Source organism: Trichophyton verrucosum (genome assembly GCF_000151505.1).
Source record: "Trichophyton verrucosum HKI 0517 chromosome Unknown contig00235_55.r1.exp, whole genome shotgun sequence".
In the NCBI taxonomy this organism is placed as follows: Eukaryota; Fungi; Ascomycota; class Eurotiomycetes; order Onygenales; family Arthrodermataceae; genus Trichophyton; species Trichophyton verrucosum.
The window spans coordinates 58,190-77,651 of NW_003315496.1; the positions used below are offsets into that span (position 1 = coordinate 58,190).

Here is a 19,462-nt window from a genome sequence, read left to right on the forward strand (position 1 = left end):
AAGGCCGCTGAGGAGACGAGAGAATCGGTCCAGGATCTGGTCGAGTGACCACCCCAGATTCATGTCTTACTGGCAAAACACTACGCCCTTTAACGGGGGAGCTGGCGGCTATTACCAGCAACAGCCTCCTCAGCCGCAATACCAGCAACCATACCAACAACCTCCATATCAGCAACCTCCATACCAGCAGCCGCCCTACCAGCAACCACCTTACCAGCAACCGCCATATCCTCAAAATCTCACACCACAGCCCCAGTACCCATATCCGTAAGTTGCTCTAGAGCATAACTTCAGCCTCATCAAGATAGCTATTCCACTGAACTGACCGTTTGTCCCAGCGCGCCCTCTCCTACTCCTAGTTACAACCAACCACCACCTCCATCTCCACGTCCTCCGTCCCAGCAACCACCCTACTATCCCCAAGAGCCGCCGCGGGCACCACCATCACCTTACCCCGCGAGCAACGGAAACAGCGGGAACAACCGTCCCACCCCTCCACCACCACCGCAGAGCAGCCAGAGCTTTGGTCATGGCGCACCATCCTCCTACCGATTTAAATACTCGAACTGCTCTGGCCGACGGAGAGCTCTTCTCGTCGGTATAAACTACTTTGGCCAGGGCAGACCTTTGAAAGGCTGTATCAATGATGTTGCGCGCATGTCTACATTTTTGAACCAGCGCTATGGCTACCGACGCGAGGACATGGTGATTCTTACAGATGATCAAGCAAATCCAATGAGCCATCCAACGAAAGCAAATATGATCCGTGCCATGCAGTGGTTGGTTTCGGGCGCACAGCCAAATGATTCGCTGTTTTTCCACTTTTCAGGTACCCCATCAATCATTGCCCAGTTCCTGTCCCGGCTGTATCCGGCTATGATCCCTGGTTGGATGTATTCATGCTGATTGGTTAACTTTAGGTCACGGTGGGCGTACCCGCGACCTAGACGGTGATGAAGACGATGGTGAGTTTGACACTACTTTATACCGGAATTTGAGAAGGTTAGGGTTTAATAAGTGTCTGTTACAGGATTTGATGAAGTGATTTACCCGGTCGACTTCCAAACTGCTGGCCACATAGTTGACGATGACATGCACGCTATCATGTTAGTATACCTCCAGTCTAGACCGTAACTCCAACTGACACCTGTCTTCCTAGGGTCCGTCCGCTGCAACCTGGAGTCCGACTTACTGCCATCTTCGACTCTTGCCACTCGGGCACTGCCCTGGATCTCCCTTTCCAATACTCTACACAAGTATGTATTATTAAGCTTTAACCCAAAACCAATACTAACTTTCACGCAAGGGTGTCCTGAAAGAGCCGAATCTCGCTAAAGAAACAGCCTTGGATCTCTTGAGTGCCTTCAAAAGCTACGAGAGCGGCGACATCCGTGGCGTCGCCAACACCACCATCGGCTTATTCAAGAAACTTACCATTGGCGACTCGGCTCGTCAGAAAACGCTTAGAACCAAGACCTCGCCTGCTGACGTGATCATGTTTTCTGGCTCAAAGGATACGCAGACATCGTACGTATATTTGTACATTCCTCCTGCTTAACACACATCCCGTCTGACATGCTTTATTAGTGCGGACACTGTTGAAGGCGGCTCTGCGCAGGGCGCAATGAGCTGGGCATTCCAAGAGGCGTTGAGCAAGAACCCGAAGCAAAGCTATATCCAGCTTCTAAACAGCATAAGAGCTGAGCTGAGTGGGAAGTATTCGCAGAAACCGCAGTTGAGCTGCAGCCATCCACTGGGTAAGTTGCTGTCCGGCTTTGGTCTGAACCCTGGTTGAGATAAGTGTGCACTGACATGGTCCACAGATACAAACTTACTTTTCGTGATGTAGTTAATGTTCGCGTGGGATAAAATGATAAGATAAGATCAGATGAATGCACGGGCCGTTTGTGATGACGATATGGGATACGTTATGATATGAAATATTTAGCTGGAGTCTGTGTTTACGTTGCGTCGAGGTTGCTGTTACTTTCGTATTTCTCTTTTTTCCTTTCCATTTCTCTATAATATGCAGACTGAACTGGTTCGGCTATATTGTTTATTGCTAATCTTATTCTTTATCTCTTGCGCTGTCCGACCTGTATCTGTAGATCGGTATAATATAAGTCTATGTACAATTTCTTTCGCCAAACAACAGGAACAACCAAAAAAACACCTCGTACAGTCAGGACAGAGGATGATTTATCTCATGTTAAGCATCATGGCATCCGGGTTCTCGACCATACGGCTGACAAGTGCAGCCATTCTAGCCATGGTAGCGCCATCGATGACTCGGTGGTCTGCACTCCAGCTGAAGTTCATCATTTGGCCGGCAGCAACCTTTCCTTCAGCGTCGAAGACTGGCACCTTTCTGATCTTGCCAATGCCGAGAATAGCGACCTCAGTGGGTACAAGGACTGGGGCAACAACAGTTCCGCCAATGGTGCCAATGTTGGAGACTGTGATAGTGCCTCCGGAGAGATCTGCTGGTGTAAGTTTGCCTGCTCTGGCGACTTCGCTAAGCCGGTTAAGCTCAGCTGCAATGTCGATGATAGAGCGAGCCTGGACGTTCTTGATGTTGGGCACTAGTAGTCCCGTGGGGGTATCCATTGCAACACCGATGTTATGGCTTGCGCGCATGACGAGGGATGGCTTGGCAGGGTTTGAGGTGGTGTCTACCCGCGCATTGAGGATGGGGAACTGGTTCAGGGCGAGAGAGACCGCCTTGATGATGAAGGGGAGGTAAGAGAGTTTAGGCTGGGAGCCGTCCTTGGGGGCGGTAGAATTGAGATGGGAGCGGACGCGGGATAGAGCAGCAATATTGAGCTCGTCTGAGTAGAGGAAGTGGGGGATCGTGAGGGACTTGGTCATGGTCTTGAACATCTGGGACTGGATGGGGGTTAGGGCCTGGGTGGTCTCAACCTGTGGGGTGTCAAGGCCTGGAGCGGGAGCTGTGGCTGTGGCTGAAGGAGCTGCGGCAGGGGTGGGGGTCTGGCCTCCCTCGAGGTACCTCTGCACATCCTCCTTGAGGACTCGGCCATGGGCACCGGTGCCATTGATGAGTGAGATATCAATGTTGTGTTGCTTGAGCATTCCTCGGACTGCGGGAGTTGCGAAGGTAGCGTATTTGCCCTTTGGTGGAGCTTCAACCGTCTCTGCTACCTGTGTAACATCTGCTGCTGAGGACTCTGCGGCCACATCTGCAGCGGTGGTCTCTGCCGGGGCTGCTGCTTCTGGAGCTGGAGCCGGAGCTGGGGCGGAATCTGGGTACTTGGCGTCATCGACCTCAATATCACAAAGCGCAGCACCGGTAGGGATTGTATCGTCTGGCTGGAAGTGCAGTTTCTTGATGACACCCTCATAGCGCGACGTTATCTGCAATCGTCAGCACTCCACCTTTCCAGATTGGCCACACCTCCATCCTATTCTTCTTCTTCTTCTTTTCTTCTTATACGTACATCGTCAATAGCCTTGTCTGACTGGTACTGGCATAGAGGCTTCCATTCCTCGATCCGGGCACCTTCCTCGACGTACCACTGTATGACCTGGACTTCGGTGATTCCTAGAGAGCTGTTAGCTTCGCCATTGCCGTGCACAACAAGGGGTAGCAGGACAAAGTACCCTCGCCGACATCCTTGAGAATCTGCGACCTGATGCCCCAGGGGACGGGGGAGCTATGGAACCGCCGCCGGAAGCGGGAGGTGTATGTGGCAGGCAAGCAAACGGGGGCCGAGGAGAGCAGTCCTCGCGACAGGGACGCCTTGTGAACCAGCGATCTCACGGCAGACATCTCAATTGCAGATATATCTCACTCTATATAGGTGGTCGGATGTCTTTGTCTGGATATCGAGATGTTTGGTCTGGTCGGGCAGAGCGAGCGAGAGACAGAAAGCAAGGAGGAGGAAGAAAGCGACGCGGCGGGAAGAGCGAGGGCAGGTAAAGCCGAAGATAGCCGCCAGGTCACGGGGGCGTGGAAAAGCCCTAAGCCCCACGTCTGTCCCGATCGGGCGACGGCAGCGACGGCCGACCGCCGAAAGCAGAAGACTTAGGGCTTAGGGCTAGCTGTGCTTATGTCATTGCCCATCACGGTCTTTTTTTGTTCCTGCATGCCGATTCCGCGGCTCAGGTTAGCCTTATTTTTTAAGTAGGCCCAGGGGGCCCGCTCGACGCCTCGCGGACAGGCGGAGGGTGGCTGATATCTACATAGTCAGAGGACTACGGAGCAATGAGAAGGAGTACTTAAAGTATGGTGAAGCGACGGCTGGGACCCGATCAACGAGATGAAACGCTGTAATCTCATCTGTTTATCAGATCCTTGTGTAGCGGCGGTGAGGCTAGCCTGATATGGCAATGATGATGCAACTCCCCTTGGGTGATCCTCCAGCCCCTCGTCCTGCCTGCGTCTCGCGGCTCTGAACTTCATGCAAGACCTCCAACCTCAGTCATCGCCATCGTCATCGTCATCTTCACGCAAGAATACTGATTGTTGAGACGGCAGAGATAGACATAGAGCCATGGTCGCCGAACACCTCACCGTACGCAACCTGACCCGGACGCCGGTCGTCCTCAAGCTGGTGGAGCGTTTCAACCCCCCAGATGGGCCCAAGACGCTTGCCAGCACCTTCACCACCATGGTGAACAACATCACAGGCACCCCAGCTGAGATTGCTGCCATCCAGGAAGGGGCCCAGCCCTTTGCCCGTCAAGATGTTGATGTTCGAGTAGAGCCTTTCACGGAAGCACGCAGTGATGTCAGGTTCTTCGATAAGTCGGACAAGGAACGCACACGTCTCACCTTCGAGGTTGAAGGGGACCGATACCAGATACAGGTCCCAGTGCCTACCAAGGAGACCATTGTCATGAAGTGCCTCTCTCCGAATCCACGCTTCCAGTTCACGGGTATCTTCAACCCGGAGCACGCCCATCTTGCCTTATTTTCCTCCGCCAATCTCAACTGCTGGATGCGCGAGCTCAAGGATGATACCTTGACCTCTTCCCTCTCCATACCAGGCACTCACAACTCCCCCACATGCCACGTTGCTCCTCCATCCGTACGCTGTCAGGCTGTTAGTCCTCGCGAACAGCTTGATAACGGTGTCCGTTTCTTCGATATTCGTGCTCACCCTCAGTGGCCGAATGATCCAGCCAAGGACGGGCTCATACTCGCCCATAGCGTCTTCCCCATCTCCCTCACTGGTCAAAAGACATTTAGGGATATGCTGGGTCAGATCGAGGAGTTTCTTGACCGTAACCCGTCCGAAACCCTGATAATGTCCCTCAAGCGTGAGGGTCCCGGAGAGCATCATGACCACCAGCTGGCCAATATCCTCAAAACACATTATACCAACGCAAACCCATCACGCTGGTACACTGACACCAAAGTCCCCACTCTGGGCCAGGTGAGAGGCAAAATAGTGCTTGTCCGTCGCTTTGATATCCCGGACCATCTCAAGAAGGAACATGATGGCCGTGGCTGGGGTATTGATGCCACAGACTGGGCTGATAATACGGATCACGCCGTCTGTTCCAGCGGGACACTCTGTATCCAGGACTTTTATGAGGTCCTCGAGACAGAAAACATTGAAAAGAAAATTGGGTTTGTTCACGCCCAGCTCGGTCGATCCTCTGAGTGCTGCTATCCCCTGGGCACCCACAAGCCGGATGGTGACCACTGTCCATACTTTGTCAACTTCCTGAGTGCCAGCAACTTCTGGAAAGTTCAGACTTGGCCTGAGAAGATTGCAGCCAAGCTCAATCCTGCTACTGTCGATTATATCTGCCGCAGTCACAAGTCGGACAAAGGCGACTGGTCAACCGGTATCATTGTCAGTGACTGGGTAGGCAAAGATGGAGACTGGGACCTAGTCAGGTGCATCGTCGGTATGAACGCCAAGTTGGAAAAGTAGACCAGCGACTCTGATATCTAACTAATGGGTGTACGATTTCTTTCTATTTCTCTCCTTTTGTTTTCTTGTTTTCCTTTGGTGGCTGGCATAGGTGGCTGGCTGGAACGGACGGACGGAACGGTACCGGTGATAGATGGTATGATAATGAGGAGGGATTAACCGGGGGAGGAAGTAAATAGGTATTCAAACATCTGTTACATATACTGTCACATATATTATACAAGTCTAGCCACGGAAACACAAGCTTCCACGTATCATCACTACTTCTGCTCAGCCTGCTCTTCCTTCTTGCCACCATTCTGCTCCTCTTCCAGAACACTTCTCCTGCTCTCAAGAGTGAGATATAGATTGTTTCCTGCACTCTCCAATGTCCTAGCCAATCCAGAGCTGACACCTTGCAGCATACCAACCAACTGGGCCCGTAATCCACCAAGTCCACCTTCAATACTACCAACCCACTTCGTCTCATCAGCATCAAACACTTTTCCTTCCACCCTGGCTCCCAACAACATCAACTTCTGCAACCCAGCCTGCGTAGTCAGATCGTACAGTCCAGGATTCGCCTTGCGTGGAGGTGGAGGGAACAAGCCGGTCTTCCCCGTGGGAGCCAAAATAGAGAACGCAGCACGCAGATGATCCGGAGATACAGACGGGAACGAAAGCGTAGCTATCGGTCCCACAAGCAAGGTGGAAAAGTCATGTTGTCCACGCTTTGGCAGCACAGCTCGATAAGCCGAATACGACAAATCATGCGTTAATCGAGGATCCTCCTTATCCAGTATCGGGCCCTGTCCACTAACAGCCGCAGTATCAGGCCGGTAAAAATCCACCACCCTCATGGCAGCCTCGTATATAGATGTCTGAATGATCTGTAGCTTGATGGCGTCTGCAATCGCCGGCTCGGATCTGCCCATTGCAGCGTTGTTTTCGTCAACTTTACGCAAAGCCTTGGTCAGCTCGCGCCGGATGTTGGCCCACTCGGTGGATTGGAGGTTGTTATGTTGGAAGTAGATGATCAATGGCATTGTGCGTAGAATCGAGGCGTATTGTCGGTGCAGTTGGGATTTGCGGTATTCTGGTCTTCGGTGAGAGAGCGGCTGGAGGGTTTCGGGTGACATTGAGGTCGCGGTGGCTGCTGGGGCAACAGACGCCATTGATCGTGACCTGGTAAGGGCAGATAGAGATGCTGTGATGGATTGTAGCTCATGCTGGAGCAGGGTATGTGGTGTTCTCGTCCTCCGGGCAAGAGATTGGAGACGTATTCGTGGAGGCATTGTGGTGGGTAGAGAGCATGTGATGGGCTATGAGCTGTTGTATATTATGTTGGATTTTATGCTGTAACCCTCCGGCGTTTGATATTGTACGTCCGGAGTCGCTGGCGCAGCTGGATGAGTCTGATAAGTTCTTGCAGGTCGCTGAAATTTGATGTTGAACTTGCCAAACGGACGGGAGCAGCAAAACTTTACTGAACGGCGACACCATTTTCCGCGATTAGTAAGCAGAACTAGCTCCATCCACTTATCTGGAGGCTGACCTCCTACTGTTGGCTTTCACTTCGTTCTCAGCTCACACAACTAGGCACACAGTTCAGAGCTCTATGGCATGGTTAGGTTCTTTTGCCCCATGGCGCCGTGGTTAAATGCATGTAAGCTACTACCTAAGTAACTAGGTTTTTAACTTGATAACCACTAGTGTGGGTTCGCTCTTTTGGCTCAACTCCTTTGTTGCACAGCTTTACGCACACCTATATTTACCATCTATAAAATGGCTTTTCGATATAACCTTGTGGAGTTCGACTCTGATGAGGAGAGAAAGAGAGAAAGAGAAATAATACCCCAGATGTTCCGCAACCTAATTAATATCTACCGCTCTGTTTACGGTAAATAAGCTCTGTTATCAATGTTATGATGTCAAATACATCGATTGGGTGGTTAGCTACTGAATATGTCCTTAGCTTCTTGGATCTGTTTCACGATTGCCCGGCAGGATATTACTACGTTTGATAGGACCACCACGCTCAGGCTCCCGTTTACGCTTGCCCATGGTAGCCACTTCAGATATAACGCCTAGGCTAATAATCCCCTGCTCCGGATGCTATTTAATCAATTAGCAGACGCTACTTGTCGAAGCAAGACAGGGTCGTACCTGAGCTCCATAAAGGCCTGTAACTATAGTCCCAGGTTCAACTGACAGTGGTGTCATGGTTGGGGGTTCAACGGTTGGGTCTCTGGTCGCGAAGTGTGCCGATCTCCCGTAATTTGTTGTAATCTATATCACATCAATAGGTATCCAGTTAGCAGCTAATAAATTTACTTTTCTTCGGGTCTGATGTATAACTGGGACCATGCTGACCTTGAAAGAAAACAATTTTCCCCATCTATAGAATGGGTAAACATTCTTTCCCTCGAAGCGAATAATACTCGCATCGATGCTAGTGATGTATTCTCCTCCAGGGCCGTCTATTTTGAAGCGATTCATGATCGAAAAGTCCGTGACTTTACGGCGACCTAATTTGCATATTTCCACGGGCAGGTCGATATCATATTCGAACTCAATGGTGCATATATTTCCTGGGCCAGTGACACAAACACCTGTAATATGTTTGAGGTAGGCACCTTTAGGGCCCCCGAAATTAATCCAAGCCAATGGTTGGTAGCCGGCAGTTAGCGGATCTTGCCCTGTAAAGGACTGATCATTTAGACACAGCCCTGGGCTGGGTATAGAAGGATACCAAAAGGCTTTGCGCTGCAACGGTATCTTAAGTGGTATTGAATGAGGCGAAGCAGCTGCAATGCTGATTATTTTGTAGCCCTGTTGCCGTATACGACGTAAGTATTTAGTTCCTTTTGTCATGGTGAGAAGAGGCCGTTTCGTACTTACATCTACTCCTACTTCCAGGGTATTTATATCTCCCAATTTCATCAAACGTCCAGTAATTGGAGTACCAGCCGGGTTACCTACCCAATCTGACTCGTTTCCATCACCGTGAATAACACGAACAGCACGTATCCCTCGAGAATCGACTGCTAACATAAACCCACCCAAAGATGTTGTTTCAATGACCACCTCCTTGCATTTAATTATGTAGCCCAAACAAATATCTTCTTGGACACCGGAGATCAGGCGGATACCAGTGATGCTATCTTCAGCTACTGAAAACCCAACTCTCAAAAGGTTAGAGGGTATCGTAGTACGTTGTTTGTCAAATAGGAGACAGCCCTGGTTGAAAGTGTCAGGGTAACCCGAGTCAAATTCAACTAGAATATCTCCAGCTACCTCACATATCCCATTGCGAGTACTGCTTGTTAGAGAGAGCTTCGGATTTTTATCAAGAGATGACGCTAAATATGGTGCAAGGCACTGGATTAAGTCCCATATTCGTCTTCTATTTTTTAAGCCCGGAGGGCTGGCCGAGCGTTTTGTGAGTTGGTACAACTTAATCCAGTCTCTGGCTTCTTTGCAATTCCGTTTCTCAAAGAGAAACGCTCGGTCTTTCCCGGTTTCGAATCTTGAAGCCCAAAATGTTTGGCTGGAGAGGATTGGGCCGAATGTCCTTGATGAACGGATTAAGGCCAATATGTCTGATACTAACAAGTTGGCGCTTATTTCTTCGATAATTTCCCAGGGAAATATAGCAAAACAGTCACTTTTCGTTTCCCTCACTACATGAGGCTGTGTAATCCCCAGTGAAGGAGATGAATTATACGAAAGGGTAAGTAGCTCTGGTATCTCCGCAACATCATATGGATCCTTCTTCGCATGGGTTAGAGAGCTGTTGAACTCATTCTCTACCCTGTCTTCCCACGGGTAATGGTCTTTGGTATCCAGAGTTATCAGTTCTCCGTAGTCATGCCCCCAAAATGCGCAGCTTCCCAGAATAGCGAGCGGAAGAGATCTACAAACATCATGGAGTCGCTCTATTGGGACATCATCCGGTTCGTAGAATTTCTGCAAAAGCTGCCAGCACAAGTCATGCATGACAAAACCATGGAGTCCACCGTCTGCACTCTGTCGCATAACTGGAATTCTATCAGAGAATGAGGGTGTATAACCCGGGTCATCCCAGCGAGACGCACTATCTGATGGTGCTATCCAATCAATGGTATAGGGGTCGGAATGGCGACCAACACCAGAAGTGAACGTAGCCTGTTTGCTACAGTAAACTAGTAATAGACTGCTCAGTTTTGTCCATTGTTTTATCCATCAATCTTTGGGACGCATAACCCACTAATTCGGAATTCTTTCAGCCAATCTACAGGCCCGAAGCTCTCAATAAAGTAACCGCAAATAATACAGCAGAAGTTCGAGGGACTCATGGTATATTCGACGGGCCTCTTTTACCCTTGATGAAGTGCAGTAAATATCAGTAAAATGCTTATGTTGGGTAAAGAGTGATACAAGAATAGGGATAAAAATGATTAGCAAATCCAAGGAATCGTGGGGTTTTGTCATATAAAATAAGCTGTGATTCTCAACCTTCAAGTCTGAGGTTGCTCTTGAACTAAGTAGTTAGTGAATGTTTGTTTTATAATAATGTAGCAAGGTTAGGCCTTATAAACGCTAGTTAAACTCTAGTTAAGTAACTAACTAAAACTAGTTAGTGAACTTTACACGTGACCCGTTTAAACACCTCGATGGCTGGCCTCAAATGTAGGCCTTGGCGCGGTTAAAACTACTTAGTAGGTAGTTAGACAATACTGGCCCATTGCAGAAGGGTTAATTGTCCCAGATTATTAACCTATATCTATAGGAAAAAAAAGGAAAGGTACTGCGAGTCAGGTGTTAGGAAGAGAATTTTTTAGCTAGTAGGAAAAATAATCCTAGGTGCTACTGCTAAATACAAATTTCAAGGCCGTATTCAGGGGTTCTGTGCTTGTAATGGCGAGAAGGATAGTTGTAACCACTTCGGCCATTTCTGAATATCATAGCTGCACTTCTGTGCTGCCTACAATCCCTAGTGGCTTGTTTTCTCAACCCATTCATTCAGAACCTTATGAACTTCGGCTTCGTCCTTCTTAAGTTCGTAGTAGTCTCCAGTGCGAACGGTTGTGTAGTCGGTCAAAGTCTGTTCCTTTGGCTCGAGGTAGTAGAAGCGAACATAGGTTCCAATAGTAACAGCAGCATAAAGTGTATCATTCCAATCCTGTTCAGCGCGGACAAGTTTCAGGTAGTCTGTGAGTTGCCTGACTGCCTCGGCCCACCAAGAAGACTGGGTCTCGTATCCTCGTCGCTTGTTCTCCATTAGAACAACTTTCTTTGGCTGACCGTTTTTGACGTATCGAATGATGAAGTCAGCACGGCTGTAGACTTTTTCGAGTGGGCGTTGCTCCTGTTCGATCCCATAAAACTTGTCCTGGGTAAAGTAATGGGGTAGGGTATTGTTCCAGAAGTTATCGACCGCATTCTCCGTAGAGCCAGGTTTTTTGATTTCGTCATAGTAGAACTTCGGCATAGGCTTGCTCAGGTACTTGGGAGATTCAATTAGCAGTGTTGATGACATGCTTGTGCCTTATCATTCAACTCACATAAGACATGCTTCCGGTCAAGCAGAGGAGGCCTCCGAGGCTAAAGGGTGCAGATTGATGCAGGTTCAGGGAAATGGTAAACACAAGTTAAAGTATGTATTTCTTTGCAGTGTGGTATTGTGAACGATTCAATCAAATACCTATTGTGAAGTGATGAAGGTCACAAGCCCATATTTATAGACTCCTTCATACCTGGGTCTACCCTTATGGCATTAAACAGGTATCTAAAAATAAGTTTCCTCTTGCCGCCGTTTGAGCCAACAGATAATACTTGGCCCCCAAATTTCAGAATATGGCCCCGAGTCGGCAGGTTAATAGAATCAAGGCTAGCTTCTCAACCAATGAATAAGCGCCAGGAGGTTGATGATCATAAAGTTCCAGCTCCTGCATATGGTGGGTAACATATTGGTTGGCTGTCATGTATGGAACATTGTTTGAAGGGAAAGGGGTCCAAACACCTATGTCTGGGTGCCCCTGCTCGTTGCCCCGGATGTTCCGCACTTTACAAGGACCGGCGTATAGGCCCCATCCCCACCTGGGCGGCTAGTAGGCGCTGGATGATGTAAGTTGGTTATGAATATGCATTTTGACCTGATGATCCATTCAGTCCGCCGTAGGATGCTACCCCTGGACAATACCCGTAAGTCTGAGCCAAAAGAGCTGGGCCAAAAGATCGGCCAGTAATTTGAGGTCAAATATCTTCGATCGTACACTAGCTGAGACGGTCTGTTATCTTGGTAGGGAAAGTCAGCCAAAGGGATCAGCATAGTTCCATACCAAAAATCGACTACCACTCGATTTAGTGACCAGTTAGTTACCTTTACTTCTCTTCTCCATACACTGGGCATCCCTCGTTGTTTCCCTTCAAACAACTGCGCCCCTTGTGACTAAAGGATTGGCTCATGCAGCCTCTCATGCAATAATAAAAATGGGCACCCTAATCTCCAGTTCATCTAGAGATTACTTTATTCTCTTAACCAGTAATACTGCTGTCTGGATCATTGGAGACCGGGGAGATAATTATGGTGTCTGCGTCATGGCGTCGGGGGTTGTGGTTAAGTACGGCCATAACATACGCGCCCAATGGAAGCGGTAATGATGGATTATATCCATGCGGCTTGCCCCCAAATTCATATACCTGAGGAGCTAGACGTGGGACGAAGTAAAGGGAGAAAGAACATTCTGCTGATATCTAGCCATGTGTTGGATGCCCGGCTCGGTGCTGAGCCTATGTTGGCCAACCATAGATCAGCCTCAACACGAGCGCGCGCTCAAAGATCTAGACAGGATTTTGTCGTAACTATGAGCAGTACCGGTATCTTTTATAGCCCTGATCAGCACTGTTGACTGCGGACCTGCAGTTGACGTTCATGCCTGTCATGCTGAATTTGGTGGGCCATCGTTATGCAACCGAGTACTGGTTCAATGATGAAATGGGCTGATCTATTAATAGATATAAGTTAGTTAGTAAAAGCTTAGTCACTAACTTAGTCATCTATGAGTCATCCAGAGGGGCTCTGGTGATCCCTGCATGGCGGGAGCAGGATGTAGCTCAGCTGACCCCTTCGCTTAGCTCGGTCGACCCAAACTCTAAATTTTTACGTAATATCTTATGTAATCATATAAAGGTAAGCTAACCTTACTAGAAGAAAAAGAATAGTATGAATTTAATTTTATATTTATATTTTTTAAAATATATATATTACGACTAGTTTATAACTAATTACTATAGTAGATAATAGTAACTTATTTAAATTTAACTCTAGAGGAGCTTTTATATAAAGCTCTAATAATAGTATTATTAAAGATATCTTTAATATAAATAAGGATTTATTCCTATATAAAAACTATACTTTTAATATTAAATAGAAGGGGGAGCCTAAAGTATTTACTAGTCTATAATTAGTTAGTAACTACTTACTAACTATTTATAGGGGGGTAATAAGCTTACTAAGCTTACTCTATTAATAACTTCTAATATAACTCCTCTATTTACTAGGAAGATTAAATTTAGTTCTTATCTTTTTAAATATCTAAAGATATATAAAGATAAATTTATATATATTATAAATCGATATAGAGAAATAGAAAATTTAAATTTTATAAATAAAGTATTAATATAACTAGTTCTAGAGTACTTTATAATTAGTTACTAAGTAGTTTATTATAAATTTAATTTTTTCTAGGTATACTATTCTAATAAAAATAATAAATAATTCTTTTCTAAATATAATAATATTTAGATATAAATACTCTTATATTAAAGTGAAAATATATAAATATTTTACCTCTAAATTAGTAAACTACTTCTTTATATCCTTATTTAAAACTAAATTTTATTAGTATTAGGAAATATAGAAGTATAATAAAACTATATAAGGGGAGGTATAGGAGAATATAATTAGATACTATAAGAATTAGTTATTTACTACTCCTTAACTACTTATTAACTAGTTAATAACTAGTATTTAGTAGGGGGTATAGAAGAGATTTAAAGCTAAAAATGTATAAATAAATCAAGATATAAGCTACTTACTAAAACTTAAATAGATATAAGAATGGATAAAACTTAACTTATAGGTAAATAGGTAGATATAAGTTTTGCCTACTATAGTTAACTAGCAAAGGTAGTAGGTAGATAGTAGGAAAGTTTAAAAATCTAAATAGGTAAATAAGCTACCTATAGAATCTATCTATGAAGTTTAATATTTCTATAAGTTATAATATAAATCTTATAAATATAAGAATTAATAATATCGTATATTATTAAAATTATCTAGAATATTATTTACTAATATAAGGTAAAAATTTAATTTGAAAAATATAAAATTTATTTTAATTTTATAATTATAAAATTATAAAAGTATATAAAATATAGTTATATTATATATAATATATAAATTTATAATATTATAAATATAATATATAGAAAATATAAAAAATATAATTGAAATATTTATAAAGAGTAATTAATAATAAAGCTAATATTATTACTAAATATAAAAATAAAATATAATAAAAAAGGATATTAAAATTAAGTAAGTAAATATTAGATTAGAATTTATTTATTATAATAATATATTTAAGTACTGGAAGGGGTTAATTTATATTTATTTTCCTCTTCTTTATTAATAGATATAGTTAATTAATAATAGAAAAATAGATCCTTAATATTATTAATATACTTCTTATTTAAAAACTCTATAATAGTAGACTCTATTATTTAGTTAAGGTACTATATATAACGAAGGGATATTATGGAAGTAAAATTTTTAATTTTGGAGAGATTATTAGTAATAAGCCTATTTTTATTAAGGTAGTTATTAATAAGCTCTACTATAATAATCTAGATAATCTAGAGATTAAGTCTAATATAGTAAAAATAATTTATATTATAAGTAATATTAAATAACTACTCTATATCTATAGTAGAGGGTAGAACTATTAAGATATTATAAATTATTATAGAAAGAATTAAAAAAATATTTAAAAATTCACTTTTTAATACTTAAGAATTAATATATTTTAAATAATTTCTAAATTTTATATATATTAAAATATTTAAATTTTATATTTAAAAAAAATTATAATATTTTATTTTTACTAATATACTCTATAATTTTACTAAAAATAATAGCCTCTTAAGACTTACTTTATAGATTTTTTTATTTCTTTAATATAAAGTTTTTATTATATAGATACTTAAAAAGAGTTTAATAATATATATATTTAAATATAATAATATTTGAATATTATACTTAATAATAAGAGAAGATATTTTTATATTTAGTTAATATTTATTTTAAGTAATTTATTTTTTAAATTCTTAGTTTCCTCTCTTTATAAGGCTTCATTGAATATTTATAGTTTTAATTTTAAATTAAGAATAGTAGCTATTATATGGAGATATTTTTAAATTTTATTTATCTAAATATAGTATATTAATAGTTTTTTATAAATAACTTTAATTCTAATATATAATATTATCTTCTATAGAATATATTTAATTTTAAGTTTCTTAATAGGGGTATTTAAATAATTATAGAGGTATTTATATATATTATAAATTAAATTAACTAATAAGTTAGTAGCTTTTAAAATACTAAGTATTATTATATAAAATAGAATAAGAAGCTTAAAAAAATATTCTAACTAAAATTATTCTTTAGTTTAAATATATAGATAAAATAAATTATGATTTAGTTAGTATTAGATAAAGAGTATAAATATATTATAAAGCTCTATAGTATAAGTAAGTATATAAAGTATTAAATTCCAGTATATTTAGTAATTATAATAAGGAAGGAATAATTCCTCTTTTCTACTAATTTATAGCTTCTTAAAAAGATCTAACCTTTTTAAGTTAGTAGTAATAAATATAGAAAAGTTATAGATCTATAAAATAAATGACTATTAGAACTATAAAATAAATAATTATTAGAATTATTAATGAAGAATAATAATAAATAGTAATATTTTTTTAAAAAAATATAATAATTTTATATTACTCTATATATATAAATTTAAAAAATTCTATATAGTAATTTTTTTATTATTAGAAGACTCTACTTAAATTAACTTTAGAATTACTTTTACTACTAGGTTAATAATATATAGAATATATAGAATATACTCTTTAATTAATAAAATACTAGCTAGATTAAAATTATAGTTAGATTAATTAGTATTATAAATCTAAATATAGAATATAAATCTAGAGTATAATATTTTATTATTTAAAGTATTATTTATTATAATAAATAATATTTTATTGATAAAATTATAATAAATAAAAATTTCGAATACTATCTTAGTAAATTAATCTCTAATATAAATACTAATAAAAGGGGTAAATTTTAATAGTAGCTTATAAATCTTCTAATTCTTATTAATATAGTAAAGAATAATAGTTATAAATAAGTATATATTAGGGCTTATTTAGTAATCTAAGATAAGTAATATTATTATACTAGAAGGGATTTTAGTAAGCTATTCTAATATTAATATTTCTACCTTCTTAGTAAGGAACAGTATAAATTAATAATATAATAAAATTAGAAGTAAAATATTATTAGTAACTAAATACAAGAGTTATTAAAATAAAGGTAAGTTAATAAAGGTGAATAATAAATAATAATTAAGAATAAACTCTAGAATATACTTCTTAAGTTATTTAGAAGTATATATAAATTCTATTTATAAGATAAATACCTCTATAATTATTTTAATATAAGGTATAAGTCTATAATAAAAAGGGGAAACTTAAAAATAATAAACTAGAGAGCTTATACTAATTAAATAAGGTATAACTATATATAAAAATATTATAATATATAAGTTATATTTAATAATTAGAGTTCTAAATAGAAACTTAGCTCCTTCTATAAATAACTACTAAATATAAGAGGAGTAGCTTATTATATAGAAGTAGTATTATAGATATTTCTTATTCTAGATAATTCTTCTCTACTAGTAGTAGAAGGCCTTCTATATTCTTTACTAGAATAGTTCTAATAATATAATAATTTACTATATAGCTCTATAAATTATTATAATTATAAAATTTAAAGTTAGATTCTATTTAGTATAGATATTATAAATTATTAAATAGTTAGTTTTTATTACTTTATATTTATTATCTATTCCTACCTATTTATTTAGAATACTAGGAATAATAGTAGGCTCTTTAGTTACTATATTCTATAAATATTAATTAGTTATACTTATATAACAAAGTAGAATTATTTATATATCTAAGGTATATATAGATTTAAATTAAATATAGTTTTAGTATAAAAAGTACTAGTAGAAAAAAATAAACTTATATTAAGAGGAGAAGAAGGTATAATTATCTTAATATATGAAAAGCTTAAGGTTATAATAAGTATTTTAATAACTATAATTGAATAATGCTTCTGGAAAAAGATAAATATTAGAATGTAGTATATATTATAGTTTAAATAAAATATAGTTACTTAAAATAGGGGTAGCTAATAAATAATAACTACTAATAGATGAAATATTCTAATATCTATATTATTCTATACCTCCCTTTTTTTATCTACTAATCTAATAAATATAAAATTTATATAAACTAAATATATTATAAAATATTTAAGATAAAAGATAATATTAGTTAGGAATATATGTATTAAATAAATAATAATAAGGATTAATATAGATTAACCTTTAATAACTAGCTAGAAGATTCTTTTACTAGTCTATCAATTTAAATTCTAATATTTAAGAGATTTATTATATTATAAAGATCTAGTATATAATAATAATTATTATTATAACTTTTTAAATAATAACTTTATCTCTAAAAATTAATTTATCTAATAATGGGGCCTTTATTTAATCTAATAATTAATCTATATTAATTCTTTATTAATTATATTAGCTTATATAAAAAATTATTTAAAATAACCTTTTATACTACTATTAAAGTCTACTTAATATTATTTAGATTTAGTTTATTTTAGTAATTATTCTAAATATAAGTTATTATTTAGCTTTAAATATTCTTTATTAAATTTAAATTAAGTAAGAAAAGGGATTATTATATATTCTCCAACTCTCGCTACCATAACTCTTTATATATAAAGATAAAATAGTAAATAGTTATATTATTATATATAAAATAGGTATTAGTATACCTCGTTATTTAGAATACTACTAAAGGTAAAATATAATAATAGTATATAATAGTAGTAAATAGCCCTTATTTCTTTTTCTATATTAGAATAGGGTTTTTTTCTAAATTAAAAAATAACTTCTAGAATAACTACCTCTTTATATAGTGGAGGTAATGGCAGTATTTTATATTATACTACTTACTATAGAGGGTAAAAAAGATTTTAAAATAAAAATTTTTATTTTAAGTCTTACTAATTTAAAGTATATAACTTTATTAATTATCATTTTAATCTAAATAATTCTTTATTTAAACTAATTAAGTTATTTTTACTTAAATATTTATTAAAAGTATTTCGTCTATATTTACTATAAGCTAGACTAGTAAATAATACAGTAAATATTAGAAAGGCTAATAAATAAATTTAAAACCTAATAATAGTTCTTTATTTAATAACTATAATATATTTTTCTCTCCTAGGGCTAACTAAGTATATTAAGTACTTTATTATATATAATACTATATAAATTAGGAATATCGAGGTATTTAAATATTAGAATATCTATATATTGGTATATATTTTAATATTTAAAAGAATTTAAAAAAATAAAGTTAGTTATATTTAGGCTAAGTTTTAGAAAAAATTATCTAAGAATATATTTTAGAGATAATAAAATAAATATAATCTAGAAGTATAGTAATAAATTTATTATTTTTAAAATTCTATTACTTCTATTCTAATATTTATAAGATTTAAAATTAATATATTATATAGAGGATAGGGTACTAGTGAAAATTATTAAGCTAACTTTTTACTAAGAGGAAACTTTATCGAGGATATATTATAGAATAGAGTACTACTAATATATAATAGATATATTATATTAAAAATAAGAATATTAAAAAAAAAAACTTTAAAACTTCTACTTAACTTATTTATACTAATAAGATAGCTAGTTCTTTAATAAAATATATATCTTAAGGAAGGGAAATATTATTAAAAGAGAATAATAGAATAATATTTTCTTTTCATTTTTTAGTACTAGAATACTAAATTAAAATATCTATAATATTTAGCTACATATATTTATTTTACTATTTTAAAGTAGATAATTATAATACTAAGAATATTTTCTATAAGGTAATTAATTTATATATATTCTTATTTATTATATTATTTTTATAATGATAAGTTTAGATAATATATATAAAAATAAAAAAGAAACTAATTAATTACTATATATTATATTTAAAGAAAATTTCGTTCTATTATTAAAAATATTAATTATATAAATACTATAAAGATTGGGGCCTGTTTTAATATAAATATTAAGTTTTAATTAAAATTATTAAGGTAAAATAAAGGATATAGATAAAATTTTATAAATTTAAGTATT

General features: G+C 38.1%; 6 protein-coding genes across 6 annotated transcripts; 2 read left to right on the forward strand and 4 right to left on the reverse strand.

Annotated features, from left to right (window-relative positions):
• Positions 1-61: 61 nt before the first annotated feature.
• TRV_02702 (WW domain protein) lies at positions 62-1,795 on the forward strand (the record flags this gene model as incomplete). The annotated part of the gene is made up of 6 exons (XM_003023134.1): positions 62-267; positions 360-886; positions 1,031-1,106; positions 1,160-1,256; positions 1,307-1,527; positions 1,588-1,795. The coding sequence occupies 6 exons, from the start codon at positions 62-64 to the stop codon at positions 1,793-1,795; spliced, it is 1,335 nt and encodes a 444-aa protein (XP_003023180.1).
• A 404-nt stretch (positions 1,796-2,199) lies between these two features.
• On the reverse strand, positions 2,200-3,787 carry TRV_02703 (2-oxo acid dehydrogenases acyltransferase, putative; the record flags this gene model as incomplete). Its single annotated transcript, XM_003023135.1, has 3 exons — positions 2,200-3,372; positions 3,456-3,559; positions 3,619-3,787. 3 exons carry the CDS (start codon positions 3,785-3,787, stop codon positions 2,200-2,202), a joined length of 1,446 nt encoding a protein of 481 aa, XP_003023181.1.
• Positions 3,788-4,511: 724 nt separating this feature from the next.
• TRV_02704 (uncharacterized protein) lies at positions 4,512-5,903 on the forward strand (the record flags this gene model as incomplete). The annotated part of the gene is made up of 1 exon (XM_003023136.1): positions 4,512-5,903. One exon carries the CDS (start codon positions 4,512-4,514, stop codon positions 5,901-5,903), a length of 1,392 nt encoding a protein of 463 aa, XP_003023182.1.
• A 260-nt stretch (positions 5,904-6,163) lies between these two features.
• TRV_02705 (uncharacterized protein) lies at positions 6,164-7,177 on the reverse strand (the record flags this gene model as incomplete). Its single annotated transcript, XM_003023137.1, has 1 exon — positions 6,164-7,177. The coding sequence occupies one exon, from the start codon at positions 7,175-7,177 to the stop codon at positions 6,164-6,166; it is 1,014 nt and encodes a 337-aa protein (XP_003023183.1).
• A 994-nt stretch (positions 7,178-8,171) lies between these two features.
• Positions 8,172-9,881, reverse strand: TRV_02706 (uncharacterized protein; the record flags this gene model as incomplete). Its single annotated transcript, XM_003023138.1, has 1 exon — positions 8,172-9,881. The coding sequence occupies one exon, from the start codon at positions 9,879-9,881 to the stop codon at positions 8,172-8,174; it is 1,710 nt and encodes a 569-aa protein (XP_003023184.1).
• A 976-nt stretch (positions 9,882-10,857) lies between these two features.
• TRV_02707 (uncharacterized protein) lies at positions 10,858-11,403 on the reverse strand (the record flags this gene model as incomplete). Its single annotated transcript, XM_003023139.1, has 1 exon — positions 10,858-11,403. The coding sequence occupies one exon, from the start codon at positions 11,401-11,403 to the stop codon at positions 10,858-10,860; it is 546 nt and encodes a 181-aa protein (XP_003023185.1).
• Positions 11,404-19,462: the final 8,059 nt, after the last annotated feature.